At 46.1% G+C, this 15689-nt stretch overlaps 1 protein-coding gene across 1 annotated transcript in view; it reads right to left on the minus strand.

Annotated features, from left to right (window-relative positions):
- The window catches only part of PFKP (phosphofructokinase, platelet), a 62116-nt gene extending 49229 nt beyond the window's left edge, over nt 1–12887 (minus strand). Inside the window, exon 1 of the mRNA XM_080918228.1 lies at nt 12755–12887. Coding sequence (XP_080774354.1) covers nt 12755–12860 — 106 coding nt within the window. The 5' untranslated portion in view covers nt 12861–12887. The remainder of the gene's footprint in view (nt 1–12754) is intronic.
- Between the last annotated feature and the right edge of the window lie 2802 nt (nt 12888–15689).

Here is a 15689-nt window from a genome sequence, read left to right on the forward strand (position 1 = left end):
TTAAGGAGACGCTGAATAATTATTTCATCCCCAGATATCGGGGTGATTTAAAGAAAAATTTAATGACAAAACAAATGATCCCATTTTTATTAGCAGAGAAAATAAGCCAAGTCATCCTCCTGTAAATCCATACATCCATTGTCAAGAGAGACCAGCGGCATTCTCTACACTTAAAGAGCAGTGGCAAACAATGTGTTAGAATGGACGGCCAGAAGCTCAAGTTTACTCTGCACTGAGACGGCAGTTTTTGGACTCTGAAAACTGGCTTCAGGAGCCTGCCAGTGGTGTCATAGTTGAAGGCTTTTGCATCATCTCAGCTCAGAGTCAAAGGACCAGCCGGAGAGAAGAAACACAGTATAAGAACCCAGCAAGGATGGAGCCTGCAGCCTCAGAATGAAAAGCAGCTGGGCTCCCAGCCAAGTTCCTCTGAGGCCACCATTGTCTCCAATCCTCCTATCCTGCGTCTTGAAATTTTGGGAGACAAATATCAGACACAGATATGCTATAGTACACAGAGAGATGACAGAGGAACGGTTTAACTGAATCAAACTGAATTGGGAGCTGGGGCAATAGCTCCAGCCACAGGGTGGTTGCCGCCCAAGCATGGGGGCCTCAGCTCTGAGCCCTCCCATCCACCTCAAGAGCCCAGCACTACGGTGAGCCAGCATTCCTCCCAAGGCAAAGACAGGAGGATTGCTGGAACTTGGGAGCTAGCTATTCTGTCCATGTTGGTGAGATGGAGACTCATTAACAGACCCTGCATCGAAATAATAATAATAATAATAATAATAATAATAATAATAATAATAATAATAATAATAATGTGGAGAGACATTACGGGAGTCACCAGACCTCTGGCCTCCACAGTAAATGAGTACATGCCCACACACACGTGCACACATTTTCTTCATCTTCACTTCTGCAAATCATTTAGAAATCCACACATGCCTTTATCATGGAAACCCACAGCCTCAGTTTTGCTTTCCATCGAAGTCACTATTTTGGAAGCTGAAGAGTTAATGTCAGTAGTCCTCCTTGGCATAAGATACCCTGTATCACCCGGGTAGTGGTGACACATTCCTTTAATCCCAGCCCTCAGAAGGCAGAGACAGGTGGCTCTTTGTAAATTTGAGGCCAGCCTGGACTACAGAGCTCCAGGACAGCCAAGGCTACATAGAGAAACGCAGTCTCAAAGCAAAAACAAAAACAAAAAGCAAAAAACAAAAAAACAGATATCCTGTATTGTTGATTTGGGCTTATAATTACACATGAGACAGCTATGAAGGCAGCCACCCCTTAACATATTTAGTAGAGAGCTCAACATCCTACAGAGTCCCAGCCTTGTTCTTGAACTCAGCAATATGTTTGAAGAGGCTTTTTGCCAAGAGAATGACTGTTTTTTCCAAAGGCATATATATATAGATAGATAGATAGATAGATAGATAGATAGATAGATAGATAGATATAGATATAGATATAGATATAGATATCTCAAGCTTCTACTCTGTAAGGGTCCACGAGAAGGAAACCCAAACTGGTGTGGGGGAGAAAGGACTCCTGACCATGCCCTGAGGATTCTGCTACTTGATGACAGTGAGACAACCCTATGACATCTGCAGAAACTTCAGCATCATCTTGACCCGTGATCTCTCCCCGGCAGCTCTGTAGCCACAGATGTCTGCTAATGACATAGGCATCCCTCCAGGGGAAGGGTGAGCTGTGTGTTTGTGTGCTAGCCCTTGCATTCTAGGTGCGTGGATAAAGCCATGGCTTGATGGCTCCTGTAGACCTGAGGTTCTAGGGCTTTCTTCTCCTAATCGACCACTAGGTGCCTAAGCTGTAGGAAACCTGGTAAATGGGTGTTACAGTGTCCCGGCCAATGGTACCCTACACTGTTTTGCTCCTCTCTGAAGACTTCATTTCCACAAGATTTTATACATACATACATACATACATACATATATATATATATATATATATATATATATATATATATATTCTTTGCTGAAACACATTTGCTTGAAAAACCTTGGAGGCTTGAAAAAAGGTGTTCTGAAAAGAGGGAGAAGGAACAAGATGGCTGAAAGCTGAGAGTAAAAAAGAAAAGGGGGAATCTGAGAATCTGGGAATACATTTCTTCTACAGTGGGGGTGAGGAGGGTGGGGGGGGAACAGAAAGGAAGGTACAACCAACTTCACACAGCGGAGATTTTCCTGATGCCCTCAACTCACCAGGAAAAAAGCATTACTTCCACTCCAGCAGGTGACCTCAGGCTTGAAGCAGGCTTCCTAAAACAGGATATATAGGCTGTATCCCTCAGGGGCTTCTCTACTAAGACCCAGTTGTTTCGCCCTAGTTCTTGGCTATCTCCTTTGAGAGGCACAACCCCCAAGTCTAGGCAGCTTTCATTCACTTGCAAATTCGTCTTAAATTAAACACCAGGGATCTACTATCCCGGTTCTTTGGATGGGATTCTCTTAACTGCCTCTAAAGGCAGATCTTTACTCCATCTCTCAACCCCAAATAGTCTAGCCTGGACTGAGTGTCCCAGAGATGCCCAGGGCTCTGAAAGGGGCTGACTAGAGGTGGATGACAACGTCAATCAAATGGGAAGTAATGATTTCAGCTTTCCGCAGTGCATTAATGGGAAAGTTTCCGGTTTGTTTCCGTACTTCAGAATCACTAAAGACACAAGTTTCACAGACAAACGCCTACTAGGGCCAGGGTCCTGTCTAACTGCTAATGAGATTTTTAGGCCCCGATTAGGAAGAAATACAGTCGTTGGGACAGAGGGATTCATGAAAGTGACTCTCTGGGTTGGAAGGCAGAGTGATATGAACCCCACGAAGGTTCGGAGAAGGCCAGACAGGGATCAAGGAGAAAAGAAACAATACAATATGTAGACAGGCATCTTTACTATTCGGGTTTTATAATCTTCTGGATAAACATCTGTGTTGAGTCATTTGGCTTACAGCTGCGCTTGTCCTCAGCCACCTGGTCATTTGGGACAAAGAGCAGATTCACGACTTTCTACTCACACTCAAAGTACTGTTTTTCCAGAACGGTTAGTCTCTTGTTTAGGTTTTATACTCTGACCAGGGAATCAAAACAACCTTCCTGAGTGTTTCCATGGGGGAAATGTCATCTTTCTCCTAAGCAATGAATGTAGTGTTCCAAAGAAGTGTAAATCCCAGCCCAGTCCTCCCAGGTTTGGAACCTTCTTGGCAGGAATAAAGATAACCTGAAGGAACATTGATGTCCCTCCCTTTGGTCTATCAGATTATGAAAACTTTGGACCCTAAGGAATTGGAATCACCCCTGGAATCTTGCATAAGGAGAGAGGCTGGAGTTTGGTGCCAGCCAGAGAGGAGTTTTCACTCAGAAAGATCTGCACATACTTCTGCTAAATTGTCTGAACACATCGCAGGGTGTGGCAGCACATGCCTCTCATCACAGCACTGGGAAGGCAGAGACAGTTGAATCTCTGGGAGTTCAAGGCCAGCCTCGTTTAACAAATCAAGTTCCAGGACAGCAAGGGTTGTTATGCAGAGAAGCCTGTTTCTCAGGAAAAACAAACAAACAAACAAACAAAAAAAAAAAAACAGAAAAAGCGCAGGAGGGATTGTACACCAAGAGCGTGACTACACTAGACCCTCAACTGCTTAATTTGGCAGTTTCTTGCCTTCAATTTAAGCCTAAACCTGGAAGGTTTTCAGGACCTGGAAGACAGACTTGGGGTAGGGTGGGGCTTTGTTTCTCCTGGAAGGTATGGTAACTTTGAATAAACCTCCTTAGTCTGTTTTTCACTATTAGTGTATTTACTTCGAACTGAACAGAGGTGTGGTGGACAAGGGGCAGACACAGTATCAAACAGCTTCTCTCTAAAGCACACATACAGTAAATCTTTTGTCGGGCAAATGTCCCTGTGGCAAAGGCTTCCTCTGACAACACTTAGGCTGTGGGTGAGTGAAAGGGACCTGCTTGAGATGAAAGGGCTAATTACCCTCCTCCTCCAACCCGGCACGTGACCTACAGATACCTTCTTACAATCCTCAGAGTCCCACAAAGTAGTACATCTATTAAATACCAACTAATAAATCTACTTAAGAACAAGAAAGATATTCTGTCTAATAACATGCTATTAGAATGTGGGCTCACCCTTTCAGCATCTTTGGGATGGAAGAATGATATCAATCTCTTCATCTAACCCTTTGGCAGTGAGGTCAATCCCACAGTTCTCACAGCCATTCACCTACTGACTTCCATTATTTAAATTCCTTTGGGAAAACGAAAGTCAGGGTGGTTCCAAGGGGCTACTAGTTTGTCAAAGACGTGGTTGTGAGGAGCTGACTCAGAGGTTAAGAGCCATACTTCTACAGAAGACTGTGAGTTTGTTTGGTTCCAGACACCCATATATGTGGCCAAAAACCACCTCCAGTTCTTGGGGTCCTACACCCTCTTCTGGCCTCTGCAGCAACCCACACACCTGTGGCTTCATTCACATAGACACACATACACACAATTAAAGCAGAAAGGTTTTTTTAATAGGCAGACGTAAAACATGCCCTATGTTATTCTTGCTACTGTAGTTACTCATTAAGCCCAGCCTCTCTATGTGGTAGATATGGATGGGGTGTGTGTGGTGGGAAAGAATCCAGGAAAAGCCTGGCTCCCTCCTGGTTATCAAGCCGAGAGCCACCCTGGCCCCAGGTCCAAGAGTCAACATCAGATCTCTAAGGATGTTTTCTGCCCCGCCATCACATGCACCTCCCATATATGTGGCTTGAAAGTCTATTCTTCAGTGGGGACTATTGGGTGACTTCACTGACATAATAGAGGGGTGCCCTCTGGGGCTTCGTACAGCCAGGAGAGGACAAACAGCAGTAGTGTAAGCATGTCGATCATGCCCACCGATAAAATTTGGGAATTCTGCTCAGTAGGAAGAAGAAAGTCTGGAGACCCTGGGTTTGGACTGCAACAGGAGTAAATGAATGAGGGGATGAGAAGACCCTTCATTCTGTTGATGGAGACACCCTACAGCCTGCATCTGCAAACCCAGCAATTGGAGGAGAAGCCCATGAGAAAGGGCTGATCGGTCAGTCAGTCAGTCTTGTTAAAACGGCGAGCTCCAGGTTTACATCATATGAGTGTCAACTAAAATAGACTGGAGAAGTGACTGTCCTCCACACGTTCCACACAAGCAAGACAACCCACACTATGCATGCATGGAGAAAGACAGATAGACAGACACACACACACACACACACACACACACACACGCACATACACGCTGAATGAATAAATAAATATGAATTAGTAATAAACCCTACTAAAACAGCACAACTGCTAGAAGAAAATGGCCAGCAGGGTGGTACAGGAGACTGGGAGCGTTCGGGATTAGGGAAGGGCTAGAGTAGTTAACCAAGAGCTTCTCTGGACAGCGAGCAGCAGCGGGTAAGAGAGAAACTTAAGTGGAAGAAGTTAGCCAAACAGACAGACAGACAGACAGACAGACAGACAGACAGACAGACGGAAAATACTGCAGGCCCTGAGGCCAGAGGGTTCACGGAGTGTGAGGTGTCCCGCTGTCCACAGCAAACAGAGACCAGCCACTATCAGATGATGCCGGCTTCTACTCGGAACTTCCTTACAAGCATGTAGAGTTCTTTTTTTCAAAAAGAAGTTATTTTCTAATTTCATACATATACGTATGTATACATTTTTATAAACGTTCCTCCCTCATTATATTCTCTTATCCTCTCCACCTCTCACCAAATCCCTTCTTCGCAGACCCCCTCCCTACCTTTCATGTCTTTGGATACTTACACGTGTGCGCTGATACACGAACTAGAGATCTCTGCATGAACAAGGGTGGGCATTTGGTTGTTTAAGGCCCAAGTGTCAGTGGCTATCTATGTCACTTCCCTCCCCTGCACACCTTTACTACTTACAACTCCTTTGAGAGAGCTGGGGTCTTATGAACAGTTCCTCCATCAGTGATGGGATGCTGGTGGGCCCACCCCTGTGCCGGGGTTGTGCAGTTAGCCCCTGACACCGTGGGTGCACGTACAACAGCCGTATCATGACTGTCAGAGAGCAGTTACAGCATTCCTCACTCACACACTCCCTCCCGTTTTTACATCCTCTCCTTTTCCTCGAGGAACAGATGACCCATTTTGGGGACACTCTTTAAACGTAGGTGATAGCACACCACTGTGGCCCTCTGACCACACTGACCATCAGGGTAGCCTCTGGCCACGCGTGTCTTGCCCAGACTTAAAATGTTCTACTATAATGACACTGCACAGAGACTCCAGTCTTAATGTAGAAAAGAAAATGTCAATAAGCAATGCCTTACAGATATTATAAAATACTGACTTACACACACACACACACACACAACTTCACTTTTCCTTTCTGTCACCTTTATTAATTAGGCTACCATGTCTCTAATAATTACCTACAAAATACAGGCTACCAATGCCAACCTTAATGTAATGGGCAGAGATGCTCTTGAATCTATACTCAATAATATGTTTTTTACACAGCAATATAGCAATCTTTATTAAACACCCATAAATGCTCTACATCAGGGGCAGATAGGACATACTCCTATGCAAGTTTTCAGTGACTTGTTTACTTTTTTTTGCCTGTTTGTTCGTTGCTATTGTAAGTACCACTGAAAAGGCTGTACAGTCTTCCTACACCTACTTCTTTCATATACTGTATTGTCATTATTCAGCAGATGACTTGACTACCTTGTACCCCCCCCCCACCTACTCAAAAGCCCTTCTGTTCTTTCCTAGGCTGTGTGTGTCCACAGTAGCATCCTGTCAGTCACACGCCCCACCCACCTCCTCAAGCCACCATCGGTAATTTCCTGTTTCTTCTGAGTCACTACACTCCTGTTCCCTGCCTCTCCATTCCACAAAGTGACCTTTCCCAGAGGCAGCCAGTGGCCTCGGCTTGACTTTCCTGAGTTCACACCAGGTAAATCCAAAGTCTACACCTCTCCCATGACCACTCCAGCCCATCCCCCATGAGGGCTCTGGCTCCCTGGCCTTGGGCTACTTCCTGGAGCTCATTCCAGGCATTTCAAGGTCCTGATGGCCTTTGAAATGAGTCCTGTCAAAAAGAGTAGCTTTACCTGATGCCTGACTACTGCGAAAGGGTCCTTAGTTTTCAAGAGCCTCTGTGATACAGAGATACACCACAGTCCTTTGCTTCATGTTATAACAGTGATGTCAAGAGGACTCCAGGGTTTTACCTAAGGGTTCACACATTCCACACACTGTTCCTGGGTGGAGTAGTGAAACAAGAGCATAAACAATCTCAATAATAGTAAACCAGACTGAAAAAAAAAATGCAAGACGAAATGTCTGCTTGGGACAACTGCATGCCCACCGCTTTCAATGGTTTTTAATCAGAAACCTAACAGGGTCGCACATTAAAATAATGAACACTGTAGTATAGAACCCTCTCAGTCAAGATGCTGGCCAAGTTCACAAAACAGTTAACAGAGGGCAACTGGGTTGATGTATTTGGGAAGCTTCCCGGAGGAGCCTGGGCTTCCAAGCCATCACCCCATTGATTCCTTGATCTTGTGTGTGGTCCATAACCCACCGAAGGATGGAATGAACATAGGGAACTCTAAGTACACAGGTCCAGCCTTTCACAGATGTAGCTTATCATCATGTGAATCTTCAGAGCATCTTTTGGACCCTCCTTGGACAGTGCTGTTAGCAGTCCGGAACAGATTAGACTTTCCTCTTTGATACTGTATCCTACTTTTGCCTGAAGATGTTTGGTTGGTGGGGGGCGGGTGTTGGGGGCTATAGACTAGTGGTGGGAAAAGGGAAATGGAGGAAAGGCAGAGATGGGACGTTCTAACTGCTTCACCTTGAAAATAAGAAAGAAAACCCCATTGCCATTCTAGTACACAGAAGAGAGGTCCTATAAATATGTCCTGGTCTAGGGAGACTATCTGTAAAGCTTCATCTAGATGGGCACAATTCCTAGAATTACAAGCAAAATACAAGGTGTCAAAGCCCTACAAATGCAGAGGTTGTGGGGAGGAATCCAGATTCCACAGAGAGATTTGGTAAGCAGTCGAAAGACCGGCTACAAAACTCCAAAAGTGACTCAGCTACTTGCTGAATTCAGCCATCTGCTCCTCGTCCCTAAGTACTCTAACAACCATATAGTGATTGTGATGGAGAGTGCAGCCTTGTATCTGGAAAGGCAACAAAGTATCTAGCCTCACAGACCACAAAAAGATACTTGTCCTCAGAGAAAAATAAAATGATACGCCAGGGCTTGGGGAGCAGCCCAATTGCAAAGTACTTGCCTGACTTGAGGGAGAGAGCTCTTGGTTTGATCCTCAGCACCAGGAAATAAACACTGTGAGGTCATACAAAGCCCCTACTCTCTGATGGACTTTGCCCTACATTCTTGCTCAAATATTTTAACTTAGAAAAATCTACTCCAAGAGCAGACAGGCAGAATGTTAGGATAGTAAGCATATGTGCTTGGGTATTTTGCTCACACACGCGCACCCACACACACACACACAGAGAGAGAGAGAGAGAGAGAGAGAGAGCGCTGTGGACATCACATGCCTATTGTTCAGAAGGTCCCTTTACACATACTGATGTCTCATACAAGCACAGATATGGGTAATGACAACCAGGGCTCTCATGTGGGTGTTTAATGACCGCAGACTTTCTTTGATATTCTCCAGCAATCAATTTCAAGACCCTTTCAGAACCAAATTAAGGAGTCTAAAGTCCATCCATAAAAATGACAGAAGTTGCTGGGTGGTGGCGGCACACCCTTTTAGTCCCAGCACTCAGGAGTACATGCTACATTTAGAAATGTATATTCAACCAATGTCAGTCATTATCTGCAAATGTGAAATCTACAAATACAGGGCAGAGTGAATGTATAAAATAGAGGAACCAACTCTGGTTCCTGGGTGAAGTTTTTGGGCTTCTAACAGCAATTTTAAAGTTCTTTGGATTTGTCAGTGCTTGGTACCTAACTGTTCAAAGGCTGAAGGAGTGATTTTGATGAGTGAGGGTTTAATTCACCCGAAGACAATATAAATGCTCTCCCTGTCATTTCTCACTGGTGATTCTAGGTGGGAGACAGTCACCAAATATCACAATGCTTGCTGCCTGTCATACCAGATGTTGTGACTGCAGTTGCACTGGGTAACTCTACTGTCAATAGGACATTGTCTCTGTACCCCAGCCCACAACACATTATAACTGTATCCAGACTACAGCCACAATTTCTGGCCCTGACACTCAGTTCTTGTAAACTTCAGAAAAGCAGTTCGTCTTAAAGTTCACTGACTCATACACCAGATGGGGGTCATTTGGCACCCAGACTACTTCAAGCTACCATACAACAAATGGTCTTCAATGTATTTCCACAGAACCCAGAGAGGTTCATGTAGACTCTAAGTAGGTGTTTTGTAAATATTGAATTAATGTTGATGTCTCCATAAACAGGAAGACAGCTAAGCCTTCCCATGAATTCTGATTAACCTGCATGCCACCCTACACCAGACCTGGTGAGGCCGCAATCTAATTTTTTTTAATTATTATAATTAATTAGTTGATTTGTGATTTGGGGAGGGGATATGAACAGGCCATGGTTTTCAGGAGTTGATTTCCCTTCCACCATGTGGAACTCACCAGAGTTTGAACTCATCATACATGTCAACAGACAATCTCCCCACTGAGCCATCTTAGAAACCGGCTACAATCTATCCAGAAGCATTGTGTTTGTACAGTACTTAATACTGAAGGTCAGTACTTAGTCATAATAAACTTGCCTATCTAGCAATGTTGAGTTCATTTTAGGCTAATGTGAGATTAATAGTGAATTTTCAGTTTTATTATAGTACAATGTAAATTCCTTTGGAATATGGAACCTTTCTGTCGCTTTTGTATTGGGTATTAGGTTACATGGTTTTAGTCACCTCACTGTTGCTATTTCTTAAAAAAGGTGGGGGGCATATCTGCTCTGCTAACAATGCACAGTTTTACAGAGAGAGATTCATGATTCAGTTAAGAGAATTTTGGGATGAGATTTTATTAAGCATCATTTAAGTCCTGCTACCACGAGGCATGAGCCTCATGGCCTTCCTAAGTTATTTATCTCTTTGTCAATCTCTCTCCCCACCTCTGAAATGAAGAACTCTGTATCCTAGAGTCGTGTAATTAGGCAGAGATGGGAACTGTAAAGATGTGTGTAAATATACTGGGGCCATTTCAGTGTAAGATTTGAATTTGCTAACCCCCTCCCCGCGCACCTCATGCACACACATACACACGTCTCTGGCTATGAACAAACTCCTCTCAGGAAAATTCATACTAATGCAGCCAAGAGGAAATGGTGAAAGAATAAGAGGACAATAAACATCTTTCATCCCAAGAATAGCACTCAGTCTAGGTCCTCTGTGCCTATCTCAAGAAAGAATTTTCCAGAATTAAAAAAAAAAATGCAGGTCCAATATAGTACCATCATAAAACATGACTGTTTACTCGAGTTCGTAGAAAATCCAGGCTTGGGAAGTGAGTCAGAGCTAGTTGTGAGGAGGCTCGGCCACAGCTCGGGGTGTAATACGGGATAGTGGACATTGGCACCTGTTAAGCTGAGAACAACCTTCTCCCGTGGATCTGATGATAATCTACTATCTCAGTAGACGTTCAAACATAAGTTTTGTTCTCAGAGACCCCTTTTCCACAGTAGAGGCCGAATGGATTTTAAAATCCAGATTCCCCAATTCTCACCTGAGGTAGATCCAAGATAAGCAGAAAAGAAAACGGAGTTTCTCTCAAATCCCCTAGAATCTCACCTGGTTGCACACGAGCTAAATATTTCGGGAACATTTTTGGACAGGGACTTCAAAATGATGAGCCATCAGCATTGGTTGTCTAACTGACCTAGGATGCTAATTCTGAAATAAAACCTTTATTGCTTAAGCATGCAGCCCTGGTGGCCATAAGCCTCTTCCTGTAACGGGAGTGTCTTCCAATCTTGCCTTAGCAAGGTTCTGTGTAAGGATGCCATTTTCCCAGCCTCCGGTGTATCACAGCATTCTGTTTCTGGGAAACCAGCCCTACATGAGGAAACATTTATACAGAGGATCTTCTTCTAAAATTCTACTATTACTCCAACTCTGCTTTCTGGAGAGGAAGGCGGGACTAGTGCCCTACAGTGACTAATGTTGCCATTGGCTCCTTTAAGATAGTGGGAGGGAGAACACTTGGGGACCCCTCACTGGGCAGACCCAGCTTCCGGTGTTTGCTAGCCCGAGAGCTCTGAGCCTCGGATGCGGCACTGACTTGAGTGAGCCGGTGTGGGAGACCTAGACCTGGAGCAAACCGGAGGCGACGGGTCCGGCATCACGTAGGCTCCCACGCCGGGCGGGGCGGTGCCCTAAGCAGCTCCCCAACCTGCGACACTGGCGCCAGCCCCGCCTCGCTCAAGGGCAAAGGGAAGGTCGTTCGTGGGGTGGGCGGAAGGCAAGGACGCGGGACGCCAACCCTAAGCTTCCCCCTCTTGTGCTCACTTAGAACGAGGGAAAATAAAACATGCCTTTTGGACTCATTCATTTAAGGCAGAGGAAAGAACTGAAATCAAAAGCAAAACCTGGCTCAGGGAGTCTGCAACTGCCTCAAAGCTCAAGACTTTCATACTTTATGAAAACGTAGGTCTTGCTTCGAGTGATTGTCCCCATCAAGAAATTAGCATGAACTTGGAAAGCCCACTGTTCGGGAACCCCAGCGCCCCCACGTGTACCCAGAATGAGAGGCTGGGGCATGGTACAGTCACCCCATTATATTTTTTTAAGTATTCTCTTAGCTTATCAAATCTAAGCATCCAGGAATCAAGTACCTTCGGCTCTGAAATAAATCCCATCACTGGGAGAAAAGGAAAGCCTGAAGCTGGTGCTCAAGTAGGGGCTGATGACGTCCCGGAGTCCCTGCTTCCTGGTCTTTCCCGTCCTGGGGAGGCTGGCCCGGAGGGCCTAGTGACCCATTTTAATTTTCAGTTTTGTCACAGGTAGGAAGGCGATGGGAGAAAATCTTTAAAAGGGTCTCACTAGCGAAAACAGACGCTGCCTGGCAGCCAATGCCGCACCCAGAGGGTCCCCAGCGCGCCCCTCAGCTGCGCTTCCCGCAATGCAGCAGCAGAGAAGACGGCCAGCACCGCGTGGGAGGCAGGACTGGGCAGGAGGCGCTGTGGGGGGGCCCCCGCTGTTTTTCCTACGAGTCCCAGGGATTAGGGTGGGGCGGGTGCTGTGGCATCCTTGTCGTCAACCTAATTCCAGGAAAGAATGCCTGGCTCTATCATATGACCCCATTGGGTAGCTCAATTAATCCATTTGGAGATGAAAAACGGGTTCATCTTGAGAATGAAGGATCCCACAACCATATCCTTTATCCTCTGCACCCCACCACGCAGTGGGGCTCCATCCTCTATGGTCACTCCTCAAACACCCTGGTTGTTCCTAGCTTAGGGCTTTCCTTATTCCTGAGCCACCGGTTCTCCTCGGCTCTCATAGGTCATTTTCACCAAGCCCTTTCCTCCCGCTTTCTCCCACATCTACCTCACCCAACGTTTCTCCCCAGCTCTCCCTCTCTTGCCGTCCCGGTTACCCTCCACTGCAGCCCTCTCAGGCTGCCCTCGCCTCCCGCCCGGACCCGGGAGACGGGTAAGAGAGCCAATAGGCGCGCACCTTGGGCATCTCCGCCGCTGGTCAGGACACCGATGGCTTTGCCCTCCCCAGAGAGGTGCTCCAGGTACTTCGATCTGCGGGAGCTCGAAGGGTCAGTTTCACCCATGATGAGGAGGTCAGGAGACGCCGGACGTTCCGGTACTCAGCAAGGACTGAAGCCTTGGCCCACGCGCGCCAGCCTTGGAACCGCTGCCCCGCCTGCACCCGCAGGAGCCACCCACGCCCCGCCCGAGCGCCAATGGGCTGTGGCAATGGGCGGGACTCACGCAAGGGCGGGGCCTGTCCTGTCTAGGTCTCCGGCACGCCGCAGGAGGGGTGAGCTGGATTGTGTGGAACCGCGTAATGTTAGGGATTCTTCGCTGTGGACCCTGAGAGGTGGAGTCGGATGTGGGTGCCATCTCAAGTAGGGGATGGAGGAATCATCGCCTGGCTGGGAGCCCATAAGTGGATGGCAGCGCAGCTGCGGGGATGATTCCGTAAGTGGGCACAGAGCCTGCCAGCCCACCACGTGGGCGGGGGCTCGTGGGGCGCCCATCACTCCACCTGCTCTTGCTGTTAGGGTGGCGGTTGCAGGAGCCCAAAGCTCTGTGCAGCAGCAGAGGCTCGCGCCTCACTTCCGGCATAGGCAGAGTTCTTTCCTGGCCTAGCAGTCGGAACAGTAGGACACTTAAGCATTATTATTCAATGTCCTGGAGCCACAGAATCCTCCAGGTTTCACCTTCACCCCGAAATCTAGAAGGAAAGATGTGTGAGTAGATCAAGTTGTGTCACTGACTGTAATGAAGGGATTGGGTGTAGAAGAATAGAAGAATGTCTGAAAACCATTCGTAGACACACCCTCAGCTAACAGGCCTGAGTTCTGGATAATCCAAAAGAAATCAGGAGAAGGTACAACAAAAAAGGCTTATCAGGTTCCGGTCCCCACCCAATGGAAGCCATGCTCTTGATTTGTTAGTCAGAACCCCGAAGGTTCTACTAGAAGCTTTAAAAAAAAAAAAAAAAAAAAAAAAAAAAAAAAAAAAAAAAAGGATCGCTGTGCTATCCAGGAGCTTAATCTGTAAAAGCATGCATACCCCTTCAAAAGGCAGCAGTCATCCCAAAAATAAAACCTCAAAAGCAACCAAACTGAAAGGGTATCAGCGCTGAGCCTCCTTCCGGTGCAAATGATACATGTTGAATACACTTTTTTAAAGGAAACAAAATAACAAATTAAGCAACCACAATACAAGGAATATAGTTTAGTCTTTTTACTATTAGGACAACCCTAGAAAAAAAGATAGCGGCACACAGACTTGTATCTTCCAACTTGCTCTTTAGGCTTCAAACATTTAGAGGAAAAACAAAACAATCTGCTGTAGACAAGGATGCATAAGGTCTGACCTCTGCCTTCCTGTATCAGTTGAACAATTCAGTAACGCTCCTGATCAACAGAAGTTGGCTGTGTTCAGTTCCTCCCCCCCCCCCCACCTGCCAACTTCTGGGAAAACAGCCAGGAAATGTATATTTTCACAGGTTCCCTGGATTGTTGTGGTGAGCACTAACTTGGAGACCATCTGATCTAATGGCTTGGTAATGGATTTTTCCTGAACATCATTCTAAAAGGAAAGAGAAGACTATCACACTGTGTGCCTTGAAATTGGTTTGAGATGCCCTTGACCTTCCAAAGGTATTGGAAGCAGGGGTGTCAGACTCAACACACCAATGCCCACAGAGGTTTCTGTAGCTCAAAGCCCAAGGGGAAGCTCAGGGAATCTTAAATCCTGCCTTTCTGAGGCAGACAACACTCTAAGAAGGAAGGTGCACGGTGAGTTTCCTCTGAGCCAAATGTCTGTTATGTTCTAAGGTAACTGATAACTTTTAAATCCAGAGCCTGGTCACTTACCGTCTGTCACAAATCTGAAAGTTGGGAAGTGTTATTTCTGTGCCAGCAGTTCTGATACAATGTACCAGATAAATTAGGGCAAAATACAGACTGCAGTTTTGTTTTTTTAAAAAAAAAAAAAAAAGGCTGCTACAGTTAAGAAAATTAAAAGAAAAAGAAAGATTGAGAACAGTTGTTCTGGGTTTGTCACAAATAGACAGCTGAAGTTACCTGTCACTTAACCTACCTGCCACTGTTTCTACCTGGGTGGTGCAGAAATTCTTCAGCCAGCAGGTTGCTAACAATCACAGAAATCACATATACACCTAAATTCCGAGATGCTGAAAAGGAAAATAGTAAGGAAAATAGTTCTCTTGGAAGGTTAGATAGCCAAAAAAAAAAAAGGGGGGGGGGTGGAATCCTTATCATGAGTTACGCAGGAGCAGAAGGCTGCCCTTGACTGTTGGCAGCGCCTCAGAAATCAGCTTTCTTCAAAAGCTACAGCCCTCTCCACATGTTTTGGGGTATTGGCTCCTCAAATATGCAGGGACCATGCCTTAGTTCAACTATTTTTTTTACTTATGTATTTATTTATTCACTCTATTTCTGGCTCACTGCCCACCTCCTGGCCACCCCCTCCCACGATCCCCCACCATCACTGCTTTTCTTCTCCACTGAGAAGGTGGAGGCTCCCCTGGGTGTCCCCCACCCTGGCACATCAAGACTCTGCAGGGCTAGGTGCCTGTCTCCCACTGAGGCCAGACAAAGCACCTGAGCGAGAAGAACGCCTCCTATAGACAGGCAACAGATAAGCTCAAGTCTTTATACCCTGTGCGCATGTCCTTCATGAGTCTTCCTCCTCTCCCTCTTAAAGTCTCTGTTATTCCCAATATTGTTATTGGGGAGGCGGGGCAGATCGCTGTAAGGTCCTGACATTCAAGATTATAGGAACATTGTTCTGGAGTGTTCTTCTGGGCTGCTCATCACCTTGATGTATAACTGTTACTGCTCCAGTCCTTCTGCCCTTCCTCCACCTTCCTCCTGTGTATCTTCAGCACAGATAGCAACGCTTAT

Source organism: Micromys minutus (assembly GCF_963924665.1).
Source record: "Micromys minutus genome assembly, chromosome: 6".
Lineage (NCBI taxonomy): Eukaryota > Metazoa > Chordata > Mammalia > Rodentia > Muridae > Micromys > Micromys minutus.